This window comes from Aquarana catesbeiana, linkage group LG12, assembly GCF_042186555.1.
Source record: "Aquarana catesbeiana isolate 2022-GZ linkage group LG12, ASM4218655v1, whole genome shotgun sequence".
In the NCBI taxonomy this organism is placed as follows: Eukaryota; Metazoa; Chordata; class Amphibia; order Anura; family Ranidae; genus Aquarana; species Aquarana catesbeiana.
In genome coordinates, this window is record NC_133335.1 from 35407782 (window position 1) to 35432565 (window position 24784).

Here is a 24784-nt window from a genome sequence, read left to right on the forward strand (position 1 = left end):
TGTTCTCTTTGCTAGGGGCAGCCATGTGTGGGTTAAGGCAATGCTATAACTTGTTAAAAACGACCTGTCCTCTGACATAAAGGACTTAATTCCACAAAGGACTCTAGGCGGATTCTCTGTGTGAGAAGCCTTACAATCTGGTCTCCATAAACATGGCCGCCTTCGCTTCTCGCATCCAGCCCTCCCGGGGACATATTCTCAGCAGCTGTTTCCCCCTGGTAACCTGAGCGCCTTTTGTGTACTTTGTCTCTAGGCTGAGCCTCTGTCAGAGTCCGGAGGTGACAGCAGTGTGACAGGGCGGCGTCGTTGTCCTCCAGCTCCCGAGAGTGGGTGTAGCAAGATGGCGGCGCTGGGGCTCGTCCTTCATGTGGGGCTCCTGGCCTGGTGTGTGTTCGGGGTCTGGCAGAATGTGATCATCACCGGCTCATCGCAGGGACACGGGGCCCACACCTACGGGGGCAGATGGAAGTACCTGACCTTCCTTAACCAGGTGAGAGAAGACATGACAGGACCCTGCATGCTTCTTTATACATCCCCCAGCATTGGGGCCTATTCACACCAGCCGGTTCCATTGTGGTGAGCATATTATTATGTGTTGTGTGAGGGCATCTCATCAATTTTAATGCATTGCCTATTGCGCAATTTTTTTCTATTTTTATATATATTTTTTTGTATTGCAGTGCACCGCCATGTAGTGTGTTAGCGGGTGATTGCATGCATTGTGGGGATGCATTAAGGTGCCTTTATAATGAATAGTGTCATAGCACACCAATGCGTGTAATGCGAATTATGGGAAGAGGAGGCGATGCACGTTACGGGGAGCGGAGGTGATGCGCGTTACGGGGAGCGGAGGTGATGCGCGTTACGGGGAGCGGAGGTGATGCGCGTTACGGGGAGCGGAGGTGATGCGCGTTACGGGGAGCGGAGGTGATGCGCGTTACGGGGAGCGGAGGTGATGCGCGCTACGGGGAGCGGAGGTGATGCGCGCTACGGGGAGCGGAGGTGATGCGCGCTACGGGGAGCGGAGGTGATGCGCGCTACGGGGAGCGGAGGTGATGCGCGCTGCGGGGGGCGGAGGTGATGCGCGCTGCGGGGGGCGGAGGTGATGCGCGCTGCGGGGGGCGGAGGTGATGCGGGGGGCGGAGGTGATGCGCGCTGCGGGGGGCGGAGGTGATGCGCGCTGCGGGGGGCGGAGGTGATGCGCGCTGCGGGGAGCGGAGGTGATGCGCGCTGCGGGGAGCGGAGGTGATGCGCGCTGCGGGGAGCGGAGGTGATGCGCGCTGCGGGGAGCGGAGGTGATGCGCGCTGCGGGGAGCGGAGGTGATGCGCGCTGCGGGGAGCGGAGGTGATGCGCGCTGCGGGGAGCGGAGGTGATGCGCGCTGCGGGGAGCGGAGGTGATGCGCGCTGCGGGGAGCGGAGGTGATGCGCGCTGCGGGGAGCGGAGGTGATGCGCGCTGCGGGGAGCGGAGGTGATGCGCGCTGCGGGGAGCGGAGGTGATGCGCGCTGCGGGGAGCGGAGGTGATGCGCGCTGCGGGGAGCGGAGGTGATGCGCGCTGCGGGGAGAGGAGGTGATGCGCGCTGCGGGGAGCGGAGGTGATGCGCGCTACGGGGAGAGGAGGTGATGCGCGCTACGGGGAGAGGAGGTGAAGCGCGTCACGGGGAAGCGGAGGTGAAGCGCGTCACGGGGAAGCGGAGGTGAAGCGCGTCACGGGGAAGCGGAGGTGAAGCGCGTCACGGGGAGCGGAGGTGATGCGGGGTGCAAAGGTGATGCGGGGTGCGGAGGTGATGCGCGTCGCGGGGTGCGGAGGTGATGCGCGTCGCGGGGTGCGGAGGTGATGCACAACGCGGGGTGCAAAGGTGATGCGGGGTGCGGAGGTGATGCGCGTCGCGGGGTGCGAAGGTGATGCGCATCGCGGGGTGCGGAGGTGATGCAGGGTGCGGAGGTGATGCGCGTCGCGGGGTGCGGAGGTGATGCGGGGTGCAAAGGTGATGCGGGGTGCGGAGGTGATGCGCGTCGCGGGGTGCGAAGGTGATGCGGGGTGTGGAGGTGATGCGTGTCGTGGGGTGCGGAGGTGATGCGGGGTGCGGAGGTGATGCGCGTCGCGGGGTGCGGCGGTGATGCACGTTGCGGAGTGCTGAGGTGATGCACGCTCATTGGTGTGAACAGGCCCCCCGGACTTACACTTTGTAGCAATGTGCATTACCATTCTCAGTGCTCTGCCATTCATTGTGAAGTCACCCGTCTGATTCACCTACGCTGCAACAAGCCCCCACACAGGGTAATGTGCTGCTGACAGTTGCGCTGCTCTGCGTTGCTGAAAACGCTGCATGCACTTTTCAAAGGCTAAGCTCACCTTTTAGGGAAAAAATAAATGCGCATGCTGTTGTGCATCCCTTTTTTTTTTTCCCCACAGGAGTCCGCAGAGCATTTCACCCACGATCAGGGGTGCAATGTCAGGCTTCTGCAGACAAGCCCTACAGCTTTCTGCCTGTACCTTTTTTCTACAGGCTGTCAGTTGGAAAGCTGCAGGGATTGTGAATTAATAATATTATACTACAGGATTTATATAGCGCCAACAGTTTGCACAGCGCTTTACAACATGAGGGCAGACAGTACACTTACAGGTCAATACAGGAGGAATCAGAGGGCCCCGCTCGCTAGAGCTTACAAGCTAAAAGGGAGGGTTAAATGATACAAAAAGTAATAACTGTGGGGGATGAGTTGATGGGGAAAGTGAAAATACATTTGTTGGGTGGGGGCAGGATGGGCTTCTCTGAAGTGAAGTGAAGGTTTTCAGAGATCGCCTAAAAGCAGACCGAGTAGGAGATAGTTGGACAGATTGGGGTAGGGAGTTCCATAGATTGGAGAGTCTTGGAGACGATCATGGGAGGAGGTGACCCAGGAGGTCTTGAGAGAAAACAAGGAGAATGGTTTGGTTGGTGTTTTGGGATGAGGTTGGTTAACTAATGACTGTGATCAGCCCCCATTCTTTCAGATGGTCTTTGTTCAGATTTTTTTTTTTTCTTGCTTTAGCATATTCAGATGTTTTTGGTCATCAAAGCAGTGGCAGCTTTTTGTTGGCCAGATTGCTATTAGCTGTTGCACTTTGCTTTGTGTACATAGAAGCCAAGAAGACTTTAAACCTTGCCCTATCGGGTTTATCAACTGTTCTATATCTGGTCCTGATCTCACTTATACCCCAGTCACACAAAGCTGCCTGCTTACACTTGGCCTTTACCCTGTGGAAAATCTTTATGGTCATCAAAGGTGAGCGTAAAAAAAAAAAAAAAAAAAGGAAACTTAGACACAACTTTTTACTGCAATTTGTCAGATATCAAATCCTCCAGGTGATGATCAATATGGACAGATGCCAGAATGCTGGTTATGTAGAAAGGTGTAAAACCATCATTAAAGCCAGAACAGTTTAATGTACAACAAGATTACCTGTGATGTAGGTCTGGATCGCTGCGTAAGGCCCTGTTCACATTACAGCTTAGCAGGAATGAGCAGTCCCTCTATGATTTTTTTTTTTTTTTTTTTTTTGACAGCGCAATTTTCACGCGATTCTGCATGTCCCATATGGCAGCCTATTCACTTGAATAGCGCAGAAAAAGAAGCTCCTGCTCCTTTTTGGGTGACAAGCTTCATGTGATTTGCTGCACGACAATTGCAGCAGAATTGCATCATGTTTGGGGTACCATGGAAGGATAATGGCACCCCAAACATGCACTGTGCATTATTGTGCTGTGATTGACATGATTTGGAATCTCCGGCAAAATCATGGCGATTCTGCCCGCGATTCCAAGTTGCGAAGTGTGAATGGAGCCAAAGATCAAAGTGTTGCTCATGGTCTTTGTGTAGGACTTCCCTTTTTTTAATTTTTTTTTTTTTTTTTTTTATATCAGAATTTTTTTCATCTTGAACATAATAAACAACTTTCAATGTACAAACATTTCAGTTTCAGATGTAGACAGTTACATACTGCAGTTATCATTGCAACTTCAAAGAATATAGGCAAAGTCATACGGGCCCCTACTCGGTCATACAATTCACTTGGCACGAAGTATATCAAACATAGCAAAATCACTGTGTAGGGCATTGTAAAATTCTAGACATTACCAAGCCCTTAGGGCATAGTCCTGGTGTATCAAGCCACGGGGACCATATCCTTACAAACCTACCCGGGCTCCCTCTATGTTAATAAATGTAACGCTCCATAATAAGAGGGTGTCCCGTGTGTGTTGTCCAAGAAGCGGCTGTGGGCATTGAGGACAATTTCCATCCCATCAAGATGAGCTTTCTAGCCTGGAATAGCGCCCGGGAGAATGCAATCCTAAACATCCCCTCTGGGATCACCTCCTCCAGAACTTCCAATAGACAGCAGATTGGATCCCATACCGCGTACACACGATCGGAAATTCCGCCAGCAAAACTCCGATGAGAGCTTTTTTTGTCGGAAAATGCGACCGTGTGTATGCTCCGTCTGTCTTTTTTGCTGGTGGAATTCCAGCCAGCAAAAGATTGAGCGCATGTTCTCTATTTTTCGGTCGGGAAAAGTTCCTATCCGATAATGCGGTCGTCTGTGCAAATTCCAACGTGCAAAATTCCTACGCATGCTCGGAAACAATTCGACGCATGCTCGGAAGCATTGAACTTCATTTTCTCGGCTCGTCGTAGTGTTGTACATCACCGCGTTCTTGACGGTCGAAAGATCAGAGAACTTTTGTGTGGCCGTGGGTATGCAAGGCAAGCTTCAGCGGAATTCCGTCGGAAAAACCATCCAAGATTTTTTTCGACGGAAAATCCGTTCGTGTGTACAGGGCATAAAGGTGCACTCCTCTGAAACACCCGATAGAGTGTTCCAATTACCGTGCTCCAGTGCCGATGGAGCTTCGGGCATCACCAGAGGAGATGGATAAGGTCCCCAGTGGTTCGCCTGCATTTACCACACAGGGGGCCTGTTAGTCTGCCCATCCTATGAAGCTTTTTCGGGGTGTAGTGTACTCTATGTACAATATATAACTGAGATACTTTGTGAACTACAGTGCCTTGCAAAAGTATTCACACCCAATCTCCCCCCCCCCCCCCCCTTGGCATTTTTCGTGTTTTGTTGCCTCACAACCTGGAATTAACATGGATTGTTTGAGGATTTCCATCATTTAATTTACAGAACATGCCCACAACTTTTGAAGATATTTTTTTTTTTTTTTTTTTAATTGTGAAGCAAACAAATAGGACAAAATAACAGAAAAAGTCAATGTGCATAACTTTTCACCCCCCTAAAGTCAATACTTTGTAGAGCCACCTTTTGCGGCTATCACAGCTCCAAGTGGCTTTGGATAAGTCTCTATGAGCTTGCCACATCTTACCACTGGGATTTTTGCCCATTCCTCTTTGCAAAACTGCTCCAGCTCCTTCAAGTTGGATGGTTTGTGCTTGTGAACAGCAATCTTTAAGTCTGACCACAGATCTTCTATTGGATTGAGGTCCAGGCTTTGACTAGGCCATTCCAACACATTTACATGTTTCCCCTTAAACCACTCAAGTGTTGCTTTAGCAGTGTGTTTGGGGTCATTGTCCTGGTGGAAAGTGAACCTCCATCCTAGCCTCCAATCACACACAGAGTGGTACAGGTTTTGCTCAAGAATATCCCTGTATTTAGCACCATCCATCTTTCCCTCAACTCTGACCAGTTTCCCAGTCCTGACTGCTGAAACACATCCCCACAGCATGATGCTGCCACCACCATGTGCGAACTCTCACAATTTCATTCCTGCTATCAATGTAAACTTGGGCTCAATCCATTTCTTCTCCCCTTGTCCATTCACTTATATTCTATTCACAGAATCCCTCCAGTAACACACTTTCTGCTGCTCACTCACCCTACTTTATCTATGGAGTAGCAGTGTATTCACCTTAGTAGAGGAAGTGTATAAGGACTACAGAGCACCTTCCTTTCTCCTAATATCCATAACACAAGAAGGATCTTCTGTAGTTCACAGAGAACTGGGAATGATTCTTACTGGTAACAGCAGCGAGCACAAGAAGTTTTCAACTTGCTGGATTTCTGGTAGTATCAAGGGGTCTTTATTTGCACTAGGTGAACAGATAACATATAACAACACATTCTTGGTGGTATATTGAAAAGACAATGAGCGCCAGTTCACATTATAGAAACGTAGTCCGAATGCGGTCCAGATGCTTTTCTGCATGCATGTTTTTGACGCATTCCAGTGCGTTTTTGATGCAGTCCAGTGCATCCCCCCTCCTTCCCTTTTTTTTTTTTTTTTTTTCTCCTCCTAAACTTAAATAAGGATGTGTGTGTTCCAGTGCCCTTTTGGTGCGGTCAGGTGCATTCCAGTGCGTTTTTGATGCATTGTACAGTCTGGTGCAGGAAAAATGCAATATGTTCTACTTTTTCTATTTTTTTAACTTATTTTTTACTGGAACTGCAAGCACCGGTGTGAACTATACCATTGAAAATCATATAACCTACTTTCCATGCATTTTTTTTGTTGCAGAAAAAAAAACACACTGGACTGCATGTGGTGTGAACTGGCCCTTAGGGAGCATTCATTGTTGGGGTGTACATACTATTGAGGCCTAGGCCTCATGCACACTGGGTGGTCAGCTCCGGGGTATGAGACCCCCTAGTGTTGAGATGTGGGCGGAAGGCAGAGGTGCATCATCCAGTTCTGTTGCCGGCAGCCTATAAGCTTCTATGAGAGGTGGACAGCTGCTGCGGCTAGACGTGCAGCAGGCGATTATAATGGTTAGGGCAGTATGCGATGACATTCGTATTTGGGCACATACCGCCCTAAGAGTACCAGCGCACGGTCTAGCTGCAGCAGATGTCTGCCTCTCATGGAGTTTTTTTACAGGCTGCCTGAAAGGTGCTCCTCTTCCTGCACCGAAATGCCAGAGTCCTATGCGCCAGATCTAAACGCCCAGTGTGCATGAGGCCTTAGGCTGTATGTATGAAATGGACAGGACGCAGAACAGAATATACAGCTGGAATTTGGGAGACCTGCCAACCTTGGAACGCTGTGCTCTTTGTAGATGAGCCTCTCTTTCTGCCACAGTTGACTTTACAAATGTATGGGGAGGATGGCTGCTGATGGATGTGGTGTGTTTGGATGTCTAGATCTTTGTTATTCCAGGGTCTTTTCCACTGAGTTCATACATTTCATCCTCAGCAGCTGGTCCCATCTTATCATAATACACTCAGAAATGAACTGCTCTTTACACCTGCATCCAATCCTCTTCTGCAGGCCTGGCGCAGTGACCTGTCTCCTTTAGTTGATTTGTAATGTAATATCTGATGCCGGGAGAATTTAAGGAATCCAAGAGATGTGAATCATCTGTCTGCTCTTGTGGTAGTGCTTAGATAACCGCATAAAACCGCTTTTTATGTAATGTTAATTGGATAATCCTTATTGCTGCACTTTTTAGAGCTGGGTTGCCCCATAAGCATGTGTTATCACATGGCTGCTGTTGTGTGATGTGAAGACAGCAGTGCTGATGTGCTATTTTTTTTTTAAATATTTTTTTGGTTAGAACTTTGTCAGTAAAGTGATAGTTCATTCAGTTCTTTTGGCCACAGTACGATGGATTAGTTGCAGCATTGCACCTCATTACAGAGGTCTGAACTGCTGTGATAGGGAAGAAGGCTTTTTTGCCTTGTCTGTGCGTTGGGCAAGACCACCCAGCACAGCGCAATGCATCTGGTGTGGACAAGTCCTTAAAGGCAAAGAAACATGAGAATGGGCGGCACCGTGGTTTAGTGGGTAGCAGTTTCGCCTAGCAGTAAGGAGGGTCGTTGGTTTGAATCCCAACCACTACCTGCCTGGAGTTTGCATGTTCTCCCTGTGCCTGCGTGGGTTTCCTCCGGGTACTTCGGTTTCCTCCCACACTCCAAAGACATGCTGGTAGGTTAATTGGATCCTGTCTAAATTGTCCCTAGTATGTATGAATGTGAGTTAGGGACCTTAGAGTGTAAGCTCCTTGAGGGTAGGGACTGATGTGAATGTACAATGTATATGTAAAGCGCTGCGAAAATTGACGGCGCTATATAAGTACCTGAAATAAATAAATTAAATTTATTGTTTAAAAAGTACTAAGTGGAGCTACCTGCAGCCTTATCTGAAGAAATGGCTATTGTCCTCTACACAGGATTCCTCTGTGAACCTACCAGACGATATCCTCTGTTTAGGACCTGTCCGTTTTTTCAGCTGGACCTTCTATTCTCCCCTAATGGGCAGTTGGATGTAAATGGACTTGTGCCTGTTTACACCCAGCTACCCCTGGGTCTAATCTGATCTGGAAAAAAAAAAAAAACGAAGGGGATCTGTCCCTCTCCATCTGTTTGGATCAGAGGGCAGTCGGGTGTAAACGCATAGCTGGTCTGTTTACATCCGGCTGCCCATAGAGCAGACCGGGCTGTGTCTGCTCCCCAGACAGATCCCCTGCTGAGCCAAACCGGATCTGGCCTGCGTGAAAGGGGCCTTACTCTGACTTCTGAGTCCTTACATTGACAACATTCACACACATGTATTGTCCCGCTTTTTTTTTCTTTTTTTTTTTTTACATTTTAAAAATCCCTAATGAACATCATCAAATGATGTTTATCATTGTCTGGTGTTCACGTGAACATGCAAAATTAAAAAAGGAGTTCCAACTGGCCAATCAACATTTGGGTAAAAGCTTTTAGTTTCTAAACTGTTTGCTCATGTCCAAAAAAAACTTTCAGTTGGTGGAGAGATTGCAATAAAGCAGCTGAAGCTGATCTCCAGCTTTACTGTCACTTTAACTAGTTTGGGCCAAAACGGTCCAAATACATCATTTTCTACACTAACCGGTGTGTCCACCGGGTGGGCTGTGTGGAGGGTATGTAGCCTTAGCTACATACAGTATTCAGACTTGTATTCGGGTGTGAGACAAGACCTTCCTGGTTTACACCCCAAACAAGATAAAGTCGGGTTGAGCAACGTTCAGCCATTCATAGGCAGCTTTGTATTTTGTGAATGAATATAAAAGCTTCCTCTGATTTGACTGGGTTGGAGATCTTGACCCCATCCACCTGCCTCTCTGCTTTAGCCAGTCAGAGGTGGCGCTGTATTTACTCATAGAATACAAAGCTGCCTATGAATGGCTGAGCTGTCTCACACTCTCAGATTTTTTTTTTTTTCCCCTGGGTGTGAGATGGGAAGGTCTCGTACCCGGAACACAGTGCTGTATACTGTATGTAGCTGAGAGTACATGCTGTTCATGCAATGTGCAACCTGCTGGCGTAGAAAATGGTTTGTTTGCGCCAACATGGCTCATACAAACTTGTTAAAGTGACAGTATAGCGGAACTACAGCCTTCCCTTCAGTCTTGCACAGTTGTACACCTCCTTTCCTGTACTGAAATTGCTTATTCTGATTTCACTGCACACTGTGAGCTCCTCAAAATAAACTTTTTTAGAAGCTTCAGCACTTTGGATACAGACCTGTTTGAGTGAACATCTACAAGTTCTCCAGTGACTTGCAGATGTTGGAAAAAGCTTGCCCTGCATCAGACTTGTCCAAATGAATGGGCTGTGTACATAACACTCCTGTCTGACCTCTTCTCTTTTATAGGGTATGTCTGAGATATTTGTGAACTTGCAGAGTCCACCTGCTTGATCAATGTTGGTTTTCTACCCAGACACTTATGATTTTTTTTTTATATTGAGAGACCTGTTTCATCATTCACTGTACTCTCGTTCAAGTCTATAAATAAAGAATTGGGAAAAAAATAAAGGGTATCAAGAACTTACTTGTTCTTTATATCTATAACTGTCATTCTGCATTTATTTGATATATGTTCATATGCACTATTTTACCTGTGTGCTCTTGTTGTTTTTTTTCTGCAGGTTCTTCAGCTGGTGTTCTTTGGCATCTGTGTGTCATGCGACCTTATCCAGCTGTGCTTCTCCATTAGGAATCCATTATGCTCCTTCCTGACTCGGTTAAAAAACTATGCCTTTGCTACACTGGTGTTCCCAGTTGGTGTGGTGGGTATTTATTACTGGATTACAAAAAAATAGTTTCCTAGGGATTGATTTACTAAATTTAAAGTGGAGGGCCACCCTAAAAAAAAATTTGCATGTAAAATCCTAAAAAAATAAAAAAAAATAAAAAAAATTTAAACTTGCCTAAACCCTTGTTGCTAGGCAGTCTTCCTAATCTGCCTCTTCCTATGCCACGGCGTGTTCTGCTCCTCGGTAAGCAGCCCCGTTGCCTTCTGGGAACTGTGTGTGTTCCCAGAACACCACGGGGCCATTCACAGGACGCCGCTCGCGCGTGCGCAGTAGCAAACTGGCAGTGAAGCCGCAAGGCTCCATTGCCTGTTTCCCTTACTTAGGATGGCGGTGCCAGGACCTGAGAGCCGAGGGACGGGTCAGCCTCGGGCGTCCGACATAGCGGGCACCCAGGACAGGTAAGTACTTATTTAAAGTCAGCAGCTACAGTGTTTGTAGCTGCTGACTTTTACTTTTTTTTTCACGGCCGGAATCCCGCTTTAACTGGACTTTTTTTGTCCAAGCTGAAATTAGAAGCTGATTAGCTACCAGTCAGAGCTGCACCAGATTTCTTGATTTCTCCACTGAGACTGTTAAAAGCATCTATTTAAGCTCTTTTTAACCCAAGTGTCACTGCTCCACCCCCTGATATAAACCAGGGAATAATGTAAACTTGACACTGCAGAGCTCAGATATTGTAGGAAAGCTTTCCATAAAATGACACTGCAACTCGGCTGGATGTAAACTGTAGTGAAGCAGCGCTAAATAACTCAAAACCAATCCTTAAGTGCTAATAGTAAAGTGCTAATAATAATCATAGGATAACCTAAACCAATCCTTAGGCATAAAGTGCTAATAATAAAATGCTGATAATGTTCTCGCTTCTCAATGTGCAATACAATGACAACAGAAAAATAATCAAAAAAGTCAATATAAGGATAAGTAATTCAAAGTGTATCCAAAGTATCTAAAGATACTGTGCAATAGTCCCTTTTGGAAATAAGCTAATTGGAAATAAAATGTGCAAAACGGTGAAACAAAAGGGAGAAGGAAGGGGAACAGAGTCCAATTGCTGGTATAATGATAACTTGTAGGTATCTTTCTCCAATCCACACCCTGTGTGTGCTAGCCTCTCACCTTAAAAATAGACCCCAATGGGTCTAGTCGTGCATCAACAAACTTATAACACTGGTGTGTTCTTTTCCTCCTCCGTGGATATGTCCTGGACAGATGATCACTGCACTATCAAGGCTGTTTCTCCATAAGATCCAAGCTCCACGACCAGCTCCTTTAAAACATTATCAGCTAAGCTCTGCATTCTGCTGCTTCAGCTTGTTTCGCTTGGATGGTTAAGGCGGTGCGGCCCTCCTCAGATCAGAGAATCCGGTACTACACAAACAAAAAAAAACCCAAAAAGGACGCAAACGCCTAGTGCATTACCTCCAGCACTTTATTAAGTGATTAATAAATACAAATTATACTCGCAAACCAACATGGAATAGTAGCGTGTCAAAATGACAGTGTCCAGAAGTCCGCCTTCCAACCTCATGGAATTGTGCGGATGACAGAACCAGCTTCCGCGTTTCGTGGGACTAGCCTCCTTCCTCGGAGCAATAACCTTTTGGGACCATTCCAACAACGCATAAGCTGGTTCTGTCATCCTCACCATTCCATGAGGTTAGAAGGTGAGCTTCTGGACTTGTATTTTTGAATCCCTTAATTAATGTGCTGGAGGTAATACACTAGGCATTTGCACCCTTTTTGTGATTTGTCCACCACCTTCTGATATGTCCTTTCCTGTGAAGATACTCGGGAATAGTGTAATGACTCTGATGCCCTGCAATAATAGACCGTTAATTGAAAACTAGATGGCGCCTGAAGAACTGGGGTAGGAGGCGGGAAGACAGAATATAGGAAAAGATACAATCTTAGAATTCCTCAACCAGTCAATGGGATGGACAATTAGAGTGAAATAATCCAATGTCCTTAACCACCATTCAGATCTCCTTTTCAGTGAAAAGGGAAAATTGATTGATTTGTTATGGCAACAGCTGCGCTTTGCTCTGGTTTTTATAAACCAGCAACAATGAGTCTCAAGCATTAAGTGTTAGGTGCAGCTTATTGATATTCTGTACTCTGTATTGTATGTATGAAATTACAGATAACGAACACTGTGTTCCTCTCTAGTTTGTAGTCACTTCATTCTGGAGTCTTTATGTGTATGATCGGGAGCTTGTGTATCCAAAGGTATTGGACAGCATCATTCCAGAATGGCTGAATCACACAATGGTAAGGAGGCTTTGTACTGATCATTGCACTTACTTTATCATCATGGGTCCCTCTGATGCTAAGTGAGCTGATCATTTTCCATTGACTTGGCTATTTTGGTCTTTGTGCAGTGTCGACTAAAAATATATATTGTATTATTTTTCAGCACACCGTTATCCTTCCTCTGGTGCTCATTGAGGTATTTGCCTATTCTCATCAGTATCCTGGCAGGAAAAGTGGGCTTGGCTTGCTGGCTCTGTTCGCCTCGGTGTACTTATCATGGTAATTATATAAAAGATGTTCAGGAATTGTTGTAATTGTAAAACTGCACAGAATGACTTTATCTAATCATTCTCGTACATTGCACTGTGAGAGTGTATAGCGTTTCTTACTTTTCTGTTCCAATGATAAAGACCAGCATGCATTCTTGCAGGATGACTAAGGAGGAAAGCTGTAATAAAATGGCTACCTTCACGGTTATAATCCTTAAAGTAGTATTAAACCCTAGACATAAAAATTCTTATTCTGCCTCAAAGACTCACTTTTTCAGTCTCATTGCTTCCATCGTCCTTACAGCACTTCCCTGAATTTCTGGCCAAAGTTTGCACTGTTCATATCATTCAGCAGTCAGGTGGTTCACTGCATTGGGACTACAAGTCCTATAATTTCCTGTGCTGCCAACCTTAAGCACCAGTGCCTGCGCCCAAGTATTTAAAGCAGGGGTCTCAAGCTGGCGGACCTCCAGCTGTTGCAGAACTACAAGTCCCATTATGCCTCTGCCTGTGGAAGTCATGCTTGTAACTGTCAGCCTTGCAATGCCTAGTTTCGCAACAGCTGGAGGGCCGCCAGTTTGAGACCCCCTGCTTTAAAGGATAAGTTCACTTTTGGGAACATGTTCCATCCAATTTTACGGTGGAGCATGTAACATGTTCTCAGTGCTGCAGCAGTACGGGGAGAAGTTCCCAGTACTACCTGCCACTGTTTGAAAAACAGTGCGGCCCTGCGGGGATCCGCCCAAATGGCCGCGTCATTCAGACGCACATCTCAGTGTGTCTAATTGAACTACAAGCCCCGACATCCTTAGCGACTGTCGGCTTGTAGTTCTCAATGAACTACGGCACTGTGGTATTTCATTGAGTGTTCTTGTCAGGGAGTATCGGCTTACCCGTACGGGATGCACTGTACACCTGACCGTATGCAGGAGACCTGCATGGCATCAGAGATCTGCTGATTGCTGGTGCAATGCTTTCTAGGCTCCTGCAACAAAAAAGAGTAAAAATTTTTTTTTTTTTACATGCAAAATAGTGAATTAATCATTTTATTGTATTAATTATTATTTTTTTTTTTAAATGAACTTCTCCTTTACCTTGGTTGCTTTGTGGTGCCTGTGCCTGTCAGCACACAGTCAGGGCTGGAAGCGAACATGTGAAGGTGGTTTCATGTAGCTCTGTGGTAAAATATTGAACCTAGTGAGTATTGAAGGGTTGAAATATCTGCTTTTGCTGTGGGTGTTGCTAAGCAGATGCAGTAAACTGCTACTCTGAGTATTGTTATGTTAGGGTGGTATATTCTATTGCAAAGCAGCTTAAAGCGGAGCTCCACCCAAAAGTGGAACCTCCGCTTATCTGCCTCCTCTGGCCCCCCCCTCTGGTGCCACATTTCGGGGGGGTGCGGGTATCTGTTTTTGACAGGTACCTGCTCCCACTTCTGGGTGATCTCGCCGCAGTGAGATCACCCGGAAGTTCAGCCATCACCCCCCAGCACGCCGCCGGGCCATTCACAAAGTGCAGCACGCTTCGTGCGTGCACAGTAGGGGACCGGCTGTGAAGCTGCAAGACTTCACTGCCAGTTTCCCTTACATGCAATGGTGGCGGCAGCACCCGAGAGCTGATGGGGGGGGGGGTAGGTAATCTGGATCCTTGGACAGGGTCAGCAGCTGCTGTCTTTTAATTTTTTTCTGAAGGAGGCTTTACTTCCTCTTTAACTTGTGTTTGTGTTTGTGTGTGTGTGTTTGTGTTTGTATACTTGTATACTAATACCCACCAATCTCTCTGCAGGGTCCTCTGGGTGCATCATGCAGCTGATATCTGGGTGTATCCCATCCTTGCTAAGCTGGACCCTGTTGGAATGACTGTGTTCTTTGTGGCAAGTTTTCTTGTCATGGTTCCGTTCTACTATATAGGAGAGTTCTTGACTCACTGGCGTTGGGGTAAGTTATTGTTGCTTTGCATAGCTATCTTCACATAATTTTTTTTTTTTTTCTATAAAACGGTTTTATAAAAACTGTATTAACTGCCTTACAGCAATTAGGGTAGGTTTGCATCTCTGCAGCTGGGAAACGTGTGCAAAATTTAATGCGTAACCGACCTGCAGAGAAATGCACTGCACTTTAGCAGATGCATAGGGGTTCCATTAATTCTTAATGGTGCCCCAACGTGTCAGCATCTGCGGCATTTGTTCACAACTGCCAAGCTACATGGTGCTGCAGCTGCATGCGGCTCAATGCAGCACAATTTAAAAGGTTGGGGGCTTCTTTCCCCCACGTTGCTCACTTATCTGCCATTCAGATCCCTTGCCAGGGCAGTTTCCAGGTGCCAGGGACCACTAACCCTGTGATTTAAATGGCCCCTTGCGGTTTGGGCCCCTACTATCCCCTGGGGCTGATGTCACTCTTGTTCTTCTGAGAGAACCCAGCCACTGGACAGCCAGTAGGAACTGTTCACGTCACATAGGCAGTGACTTGGACACCCATTGAAGAACCCAGCTGGATATAAACAGAAGAGGAAAAAAAATTTGGGTCTGGAGTGTTGCATGACTGGCAATAGGTAAGTAAAAAAGGTGTTTAGATACGTTTTTTTTTTTTTTTTTTTCAATCCAGCCATCAGAGGGGATGTAAGGGGGCTTTGGTTATCCTGAAGATGGGCTTTTAGTGTTTTTATTTATGTGTGTGTATTTTTATACAGTATATGATGTGCCTTTAGCTATCCGAAGTGATAACCTATGCTATTATACTCTACAGGATCTGGTCGCCCATCTAAAAGGAGGAGGAAAAAGAAGAACTAAAGGCACTACTAATGATTCAGGGCTTTTATTGTTTATATATAATTTTTTTTAATGGTCCAATAAATTTTCCTCTGTTGCTGGCAGGGGGATACAACTTACTTTAATCTTTTTTTGCTGATTCGTACAGGTAAATCATTCTACATTTCGACGAGCGACCTTAGATATCACTGCTGTGTTTTTATGGGATTCCAGCTACATGCAGGAGATGAGATCAGTCAAGGAAATGTTTTTGTTTTTCTCCAGGATCTCAGTGGTTGGACAAGCACTTTTTATTTGTATTTTTTTGCTACTGAAAGAACTTCAGGACAGTTTATTGTATTTTCTACCACTGCCTGCCAAGTGAGATTTAAAGAGATACTTGATTATAAGCTCTGTTTACATGATGGGGACCTAAATATTGAAGGATGCACTGTCCAGCCATAGTCTGTTATTCTGTGGCTGTGCTGTCTGATGAAGGAGTAATGGCGGGGGGGTGGTGCATCACCACAAGACTTTGAGAGGTTTTGGCACTGTTTTCTATGACATGAACTGTTTATAACAACTTTTATGTGACATCTTGTTGATTGTAGTATAGGAAGGAGGTTTTTGTTTTTTTTTACATTTTTTTTTTATTTTGCATTCCCCTCCATTATTGTCTATGCTATGTGACACTTCTACTGTTTTTTTTTTTTTTTGCTTTGTTTTTTTGCTGTTGAGTTAAATCTTTCAAGATTTAGATCTGTTCTGCCCTCTAGTGTCCAATCAAAATGTAGCTGTGCTCTTAAAGTTTAAAGAAGATGTTTGTGTAAGGTAAAAAGTTCTAAATAGATGCTTATCACAGCAAAGGTGTGGCATTCAGCACAAATCGGTATGTCTCTATCATAGGAATTGCCTGGTGCGTGTTCCAAGAGATGTTTCCTTTCCTCACTTAAAGAGTACCTGTCCCTTTTACATAGAAAATGTTACTATCAACATTTGCTTTACAAAAGGTAGGTTGGTAGTCATGTATTTTTTGGAGCGCTGTATTTACCAGCCTTACAGAACAGGTCCTCTTTAACATCAACACATGAACACAAATATAAATAAATACCTGTTCTCCATGTTATCCTGTACATGTACGTCAGTGCAATGCAGGTTTATTTACAAAAAACACCCTTGTCAACCAGCCAGAAATTTTTTTTTCTCTTTCTTTAAAGCGGTAGTAAACCGCTGAGAAAAAAAAAAACCTGCAAGACAATGGCATAATGTGCTAGTATGCATCGCATGCTAGCACATTATGAAATGCTTACCTTAGAACGAAGCTCCCACAGCCTGACCCGGTCAGCGCTGAGGGGGCTAACATGTTGCCTCGCTGTTTCATCCGGAGCCACAATGACGTCACTCCCGCGTATGCGCGTGGGAGTCCTCCGTTCCGGCACGATACGCCAGACCTTTGGCGAACCTTCATGCTCTGCTGATGAGGAGATACAAATTTTATTTACAGGTAAGCCTTATTATAGGCTTACCTGTAGGTAAAAATGTCCAAGCGGAGTATACAACCGCTTTAATCTGACTTTAGGAAACTGAAATCTGGCTGCGGAGAGGTACTGCGGTTTTTGTTCTTTACACAGCTTTAACAAACATGCCAGATGGAACATTCCAATTGGTTAACAAACAAGTAAAGAAAATTTCACACAATAAATTAAGTTGGGTTACATCCCATTTTCAGGGTCCTGGATCATACTTGAGTAGTTTCGGTTGTTGAATGTAATTGCCTGTTAGACTTGACGCCCCTTTGCAAAAGGCTTTGGCATTGGCCTGGATAATATTTAATGAAGGAAATGTTAAATGTTTGTTGCATCCAGCCTTTGGTATGTACATAAACTCTTATAAATATACTGAGTTGTCTTTATTTATTTTATTCATTTATACAGCGGTGACATGTAATGCAACACCTAATCGAATCAGACCTGCTTGTTTTAAAACTCATTCCTCTTGTCTCCCCTAGGGTTGTTGGTGCCATTAGGCTGGGTTCGCACTGCCGCGATTTTGAATCCAATATCACTGCGCGGCTTGCATATGACTTCTTTAACAGAAGTCAGTGCTAGTCGTATTGAAGTCGCACCAAAAGTAGTTCAGGAACCTTTTTTCTAAGTTGCAGTTAATAGGGTGTGACTTGTCATTCGACTTTGAACTCTCAAGTCGCATGAAAAGTTGAGGCAGTGCTAACCGGGCCTCAAAGGATAACCTAGTGCGCAAAGTCACTGGGGGAGATTTACTAAAACTGGTGCACACAGAATCTGCTGCAGCTGTGCATAGTAACCAATCAGCTTCTAGGTTTTATTGTCAAAGCTTAATTGAACAAGCTGATGTTAGAAGCTGATTGCTCACTATGCACAGCTGCACCAGTTTGTGTGCACCGATTTTAGTAAATCTCACCCACAGCCTTAAAGTGAGGGGGAAAAAAGTATTTAATCCCCTGCTGATTTTGTATGTTTGCCCACTGACAAAGAAATAATCAGTCTATAATTTTAACGGTAGGTTTATTTTAACAGCGAGAGACCAGAATAGCAAAAATATCCAGAAAAACAGATTTCAAAAAAGTTATAAATTGATTTCCATTTTAAATTTGCATGTGAAATAAGTACTTGATCCCCTATTGGCAAGAGTTCTGGCTCCCAGGTGTCTTCTATACAGGTAATGAGCTGAGATTAGGAGCACTTTATTAAAGGGAGTGCTCCTAATCTCAGCTTGTTACCTGTATAAAAGACACCTGTCCACAGAAGCAATCAATCAGATTCCAATCTCTCCACCATGGGCAGGACCAAGGAGCTGTCCAATGATGTCAGGGACAAGATTGTAGACCTACACAAGGCTGGAATGAGGAAAATTTTATACTTGGCTAACGGTAATGTTCCTTTCCTGATGCAAGCATGACAGCATATACATATGGGTAGGCTCCGCTTCCTGCCCTATCACAGGACCGGTTATACTATAAGATTAGGTCTCCTCCCTACCTGCAGCATTCTCGTAATTTAGTATCACTGCAAGGCCTTTTGTTTTTCTTTTTTTTTTTTTTTTTTTTTTTTTTTTTTTTTATGGGAGGGACCTATATGCTGTCATGCTTGCATCAGGAAAGGAAAATTGCTGTTAGGTAAGTATAAAATTTTCCTCATTCCTGACACAGCTTATACATATGGGTTGTACCAACTCACCAGACGATAAGGGTGGGTACTGTTGAAGTGTTTAAGTTGAGGATTAGATCTATCCCCACTAACGACTGAGATGTATTATAGTTAAGGCTGCTGGTCCACAAGAATGGACCCCCAGCGTATTGAATGTAGACCAGGTCTTAGTTTAACTCTGGAGGGACTCCTTTTGGAGTTCAGCCCATGGATGGGCAATCAGTTTGAAAGAGCGGTCTCTGCCCTTATGTGATAGATTTGTCCTAGCCATCTAAGCCCTTTGACTTGATCCACACCCCTGCGATTGTCTTCATTGGACAGTGCTTGTCTTCTGATGTCATTAGGCCTGAGGAGCCTATCGTTTTGCTTCTTGAAGAAGGGCCAATTCTATCTTCAACCTTGAATCTATTTTCAATGTTTGTGGTACTTCAAACACTTTAGTTTGGACATGCCAGAAGGATGATGTTCTAACCCACTATACACCTTTGTATAGTGTTGGAAGAGACTAGAGCCATTTTGCCTGATAATTTCAGCAACAAGGTAGTTTATGTCTTGACACTTGGATGTCTGAGATCCTTCAAGACCTATTTGCCATACAGAATACTTATTCCGTGTTATAAACCTACCATTAAAATTATAGACTGATCATTTCTTTGTCCATGGTAAAATGTACAAAATCAGCAGGGGATCAAATACTTTTTCCCCTCACTGCATAGTCTTTAATGGGAAGAGTACATACGTTTTATATTTGGTAAATGTGTGAGCAGAAGAATAAAAATTAATACATATATATCACAAAAGTAAGTACACCCCTTACATTTTTGTAAATATTTTATTATATCTTTTCATGTGACAACACTGAAGAACTGACACTTTGCTACAATGTAAAGTAGTGAGTGTACAGCTTGTATAACAGTGTAAATTTGCTGTCCCCTCAAAATAACTCAACACACAGCCATTAATGTCTAAACTGCTGGTAACAAAAGTGAGTACACCCCTAAGTAAAAATGTCCAAATTGGGGCTAAAGTGTCAATATTTTTGTGTGGCCACCGTTATTTTCCAGCACTGCCTTAACCCTCTTGGGTATGGAGTTCACCAGAGCTTCACAGGTTGCCACTGGAGTCCTCTTCTTCTCCTCCATGACGACATCATGGAGCTGGTGGATGTTAGAGACCTTGCGCTCCTCCACCTTCCATTTGAGGATGCTCAATAGGGTTTAGGTCTGGAGACATGCTTGGCCAGTCCATCACCGTTACCCTCAGCTTCTTTAGCAAGGCAGTGGTTGTCTTAGAGGTGTGTTTGGGGTCGTTATCATGTTGGAATACTGCCCTGCAGCCCAGTCTCCGAAGAGATGGTATCATGCTCTGCTTCAGTATGACACAGTACATGTTGGCTTTCATGGTTCCCTCAGTGAACTGTAGCTCCCCAGTGTCGGCAGCACTCATGCAGCCCCAGACCATGACACTCCCACCACCATGCTAGACTGTATACAAGTCACACTTGTCTTTGTACTCCTCACCTGGTTGCCACCACACATGCTTGACACCATCTGAACCAAATAAGTTTATCTTGGTCTCATCAGACAACAGGAAATGGTTCCAGTAATCCATGTCCTTAGTTTGCTTGTTTTCAGCAAACTGTTAGCGGTCTTTCTTGTTCATCATCTTTAGAAGAGGCTTCCTTCTGGGACAACAGCCATGCAGACCAATTTGATGCAGCATGCGGCGTATGGTCTGAGTACTGACAGGCTTAACCCCCCCACCCCTTCAACCTTTACAGCAATGCTGGCAGCACTCGTACGTCTATTTCCCAAAGACAACCTCTGGATATGACGCTGAGCACGTACACTCAACATCTTTGGTCGACCATGGCGAGGCCTGTTCTGAGTGGAACCTGTCTAGGCAATCTTTATGTAGACTAGAGCAACAATTTTTTTTCTTTTCTCGGACATCACGGGACACAGAGCCACAGTAATTACTGATGGGTTATAGGGTATCACTAGGTATTGGACACTGGTCACACCCTAATCAGGAAGTTCAACCCCCTATATAACCCCTCCCCTTCCAGGGATACCTCAGTTTTTACACCAGTGTCTTAGGTGTTGGACGTGTAAAGATGTCCTGTGCTGAAGCTCCAAAAGGAATATTCTAAGATCCTATACTGGGGCAAGCCAGGCGACCGGATCCATTCAAAGTGTCTTTTCATGGCCGAATTGGATGGTACCCGGGCCTCGTGTCCGAAGAAACGAGGTTTTACCTGTAACGCTTCTCTTTTTAGAGAGCTGGACCCGCGGATCAGAAAATGGCTTTAAACTTCCTAATTTCTGGCGAGGTGCTTTACAGGCCCAGAACTGAAGGATCCCCCTACTGATGGGGGCCCCAGTCTCTGACGGTTTTTCCACAAACGGAGCCCACCGTGAGAGGCGAAGGCTGGGTCTGTGTAAACTGAACCCTGCGGCCTGGATAAGGTAAGAGGAGATTCCACAGAATTTTAATTCTAGTGGCTTTTCTCCTTTAAGGTGAATGCATGCTGTGCCTATTGTGACCACCGGGGGCTGCCAAGAGCACAAACCTTTTCATGTTTGATCTGTCTCAGCGTCCGCTGCATTAGCTCTTCCTCCAGCTCCAAAGGTAGATGGTGGGGGGTTTTCTCTGCTGGGATGGTCCCCCCAGGCTAGGGAAAGGCTCAGGTATGCTGTAAGGCGGGTGAGACCGCACTGTCACAGCCGCCGCCACCGAAGCCGCATTGCGATGCAGGGCCCATCACTGCCGGCCTCCTCCTTATTCCCCCAACCCCAGCCTCCCTTCAGGCTTGTCAGAAAGGGTCGGCTCGCGCGGGAAGCGCTTATTTTTCAAAAACGAGGGGGGGAAGGGGGGGCGGGGCGTCAGCACAGCGTCAGCGTGCCCAGACGCCCACAGTGCCAGAAAGCATGGCCATTTAAAGCACACTGTACAGGTGCTCTGAGCTTTGGAGAGACACAGAGCTGACAGTCGCATGTAAGGTGGGACACAGGCATTCCCCTAGGCTGCATTTACTAAAGAACACCGGACTGGGCATTTGGTAGCAAGGCTTTTAGCCAGACTACATCGCTCAGCAGTCAGTGTTCGCTTTTGATACCTCACACCTTGTTGCTTTGCACTATGGGTAGAAGAGGTTCAAGCACCCCAAGAACCAGAGGCACTAGGGGGTCTCGTTCAGGTTCTGAGGACCCCCTGTCTGCTACACCATCCCCTCCTGAGGGACCAGGGGCAGCTGGACAGGGAGAGCCATTGGGGTTAGGGGCTACATCTGCTGCCGGCACTTCAGCCCCTGTGTACATTACACAAGAAGTTTTTTCCTCAACCATTTCTGGATTAGAGAAAAAGCTAATGGCCGCGATTACATCTTCACGCAGTGAAAGAAAACGCACAAGGCCTTCCTCTGCTTCCCAAGACCCTCAGTCAGAGGAGCTCTGGGATAAAGGAGATGAATCCCTTTCAGAGGATCGGGATGGGACAGATGATTCCTCTTCGGAGGATTCAGGTGGAGAGCGACCCTCTGCGACTTCCCAAGAGGAGAAAGTCTTAGTGCAGATCCTCACTGGTTTGGTCCGCTCCACATTTAAGTTGTCCCTACCTGAAACTACTACAGAAACCTCTTCTGCTTTGGGGTCACTGAAACCTTTCCAAGCAGCACATGCTTTTCCTGTTCATAATTTACTTGAAAAGCTGCTTTATTCTGAGTGGGATCACCCAGATAAGCGATTTCTTCCGCCGAAAAAGTTTTCTACACTTTATCCTATGGAAGAAAAGTTTATTAAGAGGTGGGGAATACCGGCCATTGATGCGGCCATTTCCTCTGTAAATAGTAATCTGACTTGTCCTGTAGACAACGCTCAGATGCTCAAAGATCCTGTGGATAAAAAGATGGACTTCTTATTGAAAGATGTGTTCTCTTTAGCAGGATCAGTGGCCCAACCTGCAGTAGCAGCGATTGGAGTCTGTCAATACTTAAGAGACCATGTTAAACAGGTCATCAAAGTATTACCTGAACAGCAGGCCCAGGGGTTTGCTAACCTTCCTGCGGCTTTATGTTATGCTGTTGATGCCATTAGAGATTCTATCGTGCAAACCTCTCGCCTCTTGCTTGGGTTGGTGCATATACGTAGAATCTTATGGTTGAAAAACTGGTCAGCCGAAGCACCATGTAAGAAGCTACTGGCTGGGTTTCCCTTCCGTGGTGAAAGGTTGTTTGGAGAGGACTTGGATAATTATATCAAGATGATCTCCTGTGGGAAAAGCACTCTCTTACCTGATAAGAAGAAGAGTAAGCGTCCCTCTTTTAAACGGACTCTTTCCCCAGCGCCAGGGGCATCAGCCTCCAGGCAGTCACGAGGGTCTCCTCCGTATGGGGCAAGAAACAAGAGTCAACCCCAGGGACACAAGAAATCCTGGGGGAAAAGGTCTTCTAAGCAAGACACTAAGACCTCTTCATGAAGGGGCGCCCCGCTTGCTCGAGTGGGGGGAAAGACTGCTGCAGCTCTCAGGGCCCTGGCAGAAGGACTTCCAGGACAGATGGGTGATCTCCACGGTAACCTTAGGGTACAGACTGGAGTTCCAAGAATGTCCCTCTCCTCGTTTCCTCAGATCAGGTGTTCCCAGAAAGCCAGAAGAGAAGCAGTCGCTCCTTCTAGCGATAAAGCGACTTTTGTCGCAAGAGGTCATTGTGGGGGTTCCCACAAAGGATCAAGGATTGAGACTTTGTTCCAATCTTTCTATGGTCCGAAAACCAAATGGGGACGACAGACCCATTTTGGATTTGAGAGATCTGAAACGATTCCCAAGGATGCAGTCCTTTCGTTTGGAATCAATTCAGACAGTAATCTCCGTCCTGCAGGGAGGAGAATTTCTGATATCAATAGGCATCAGAGATGCAGGCCTATATGTGCCCAGTTTTCCTGCTTAACTGAAGTGTCTGCAGGCAAAGATCACTGCTCTAAGGGAGCTGATTCTGACAGTCAGGGCCAAGAAGGGTCTTTCTGTCCGCCTTTGTATAAGGCTGCAGGGGAAGATGGTGGCTTCATTCGAAGCAGTTCCCTATGCGCAGTTCCAAGCAGAACTGTTGTAACACAGTATTCTGTTGACCTGGAACAGGAAGGTGCAGGCATTAAACTTTCCAATGCACCTATCGCATGCGATGTGTCAGAGCCTCAGTTGATGGCTCATACCCGAAAACCTACAGAAGGGGAAATCCTTCCTACCGGTTGCCTGGGATCCTCTTGCAGGCAGGACGGATGCGTTGGTGATTCCGTGGCATCGGCTCTCACCGATTTATGCATTCCCTCCCATTCTGCTACTGCCACGGCTCCTTCGCAGACTCAGGCAAGAAGGGAAGTCGGCACTTCTGGTGGCCCCCGTTTGGTCCAGAAGAACCTGATAAGCAGAAATAGCAGGGATGATGGTGGGTTCCCGGTGGACCCTACCGATACACCCAGACCTGTTAGCTCAAGGTCCGGTGTTCCAGCCTGCCTCACAAATGCTAGATTTGACGGGTGGGCTATTGAATCCCACGTTCTGAAAAATCGTGGGCTTTCAGGTCCTGTCATATCTACCTTGATCAAGGCAAGGAAGCCAGCTTCCAGAATGATTTATCATAGTGTCTGGAAAGCTTATGTATCCTGGTGTGAATCCAGGGGTTGGCATCCCAGGAAATATGTCATAGGTAGAATTCTGGATTTTCTACAATTAGGATTTGAGATGAAGCTGGCCTTGAGTACCATCAAGGGCCAGGTGTCGGCCTTATCAGTGTTGTTTCAACGGCCGCTTGCTTCGCATTCTCTGATCCGAAACTTTATACAGGGGGTGATGCGTCTTAATCCTCCGGTTAAGGCGCCCCTAAACCCCTGGGACTTGAACTTGGTTCTATCGGTGTTACAAAAACAACCTTTTGAACCAATACGTCAGATTCCTTTGGTCTTACTGACGAGGAAACTAATTTTCCTGGTAGCTATCTCTTCTGCTAGAAGAGTATCAGAAATAGCAGCTCTTCCCTGTAAAGAGCCTTACTTGATTATACACAAGGATAGAGTGGTACTGCGCCCTCATCCTAGTTTTTTTACCGAAGGTGGTTTCAGATTTTTCATCTAAACCAAGACATTGTGCTACCTTCCTTTTTTCCAGAACCTTGTTCTTCGGAAGAAAGGTCATTACATTCTTTGGATGTAGTAAGAGCAGTCCAGACCTATCTGGAGGCAACTGCTCAGATTCGCAAGACGGATGTCTTGTT

General features: G+C 46.0%; 1 protein-coding gene across 1 annotated transcript; it reads left to right on the top strand.

The window, feature by feature from the left end:
* The first annotated feature begins 209 nt into the window (after positions 1 to 209).
* Positions 210 to 17232, top strand: LOC141114085 (androgen-dependent TFPI-regulating protein-like). The gene is made up of 6 exons (XM_073607558.1): positions 210 to 490; positions 9899 to 10039; positions 12233 to 12334; positions 12480 to 12595; positions 14371 to 14522; positions 15333 to 17232. Exons 1-6 carry the CDS (start codon positions 341 to 343, stop codon positions 15374 to 15376), a joined length of 705 nt encoding a protein of 234 aa, XP_073463659.1. The 5' UTR covers positions 210 to 340; the 3' UTR covers positions 15377 to 17232.
* Positions 17233 to 24784: the final 7552 nt, after the last annotated feature.

Excerpts from the sequence above, each read along its gene's own strand:
- LOC141114085 (XM_073607558.1), top strand. The coding sequence starts at position 341 with ATGGCGGCGCTGGGGCTCGTCCTTCATGTGGGGCTCCTGGCCTGGTGT. Across the intron at positions 491-9,898 it reads ACCTGACCTTCCTTAACCAG|GTTCTTCAGCTGGTGTTCTT; the intron begins GTGAGAGAAGAC and ends TTTTTTCTGCAG. Across the intron at positions 14,523-15,332 it reads CTTGACTCACTGGCGTTGGG|GATCTGGTCGCCCATCTAAA; the intron begins GTAAGTTATTGT and ends TATACTCTACAG.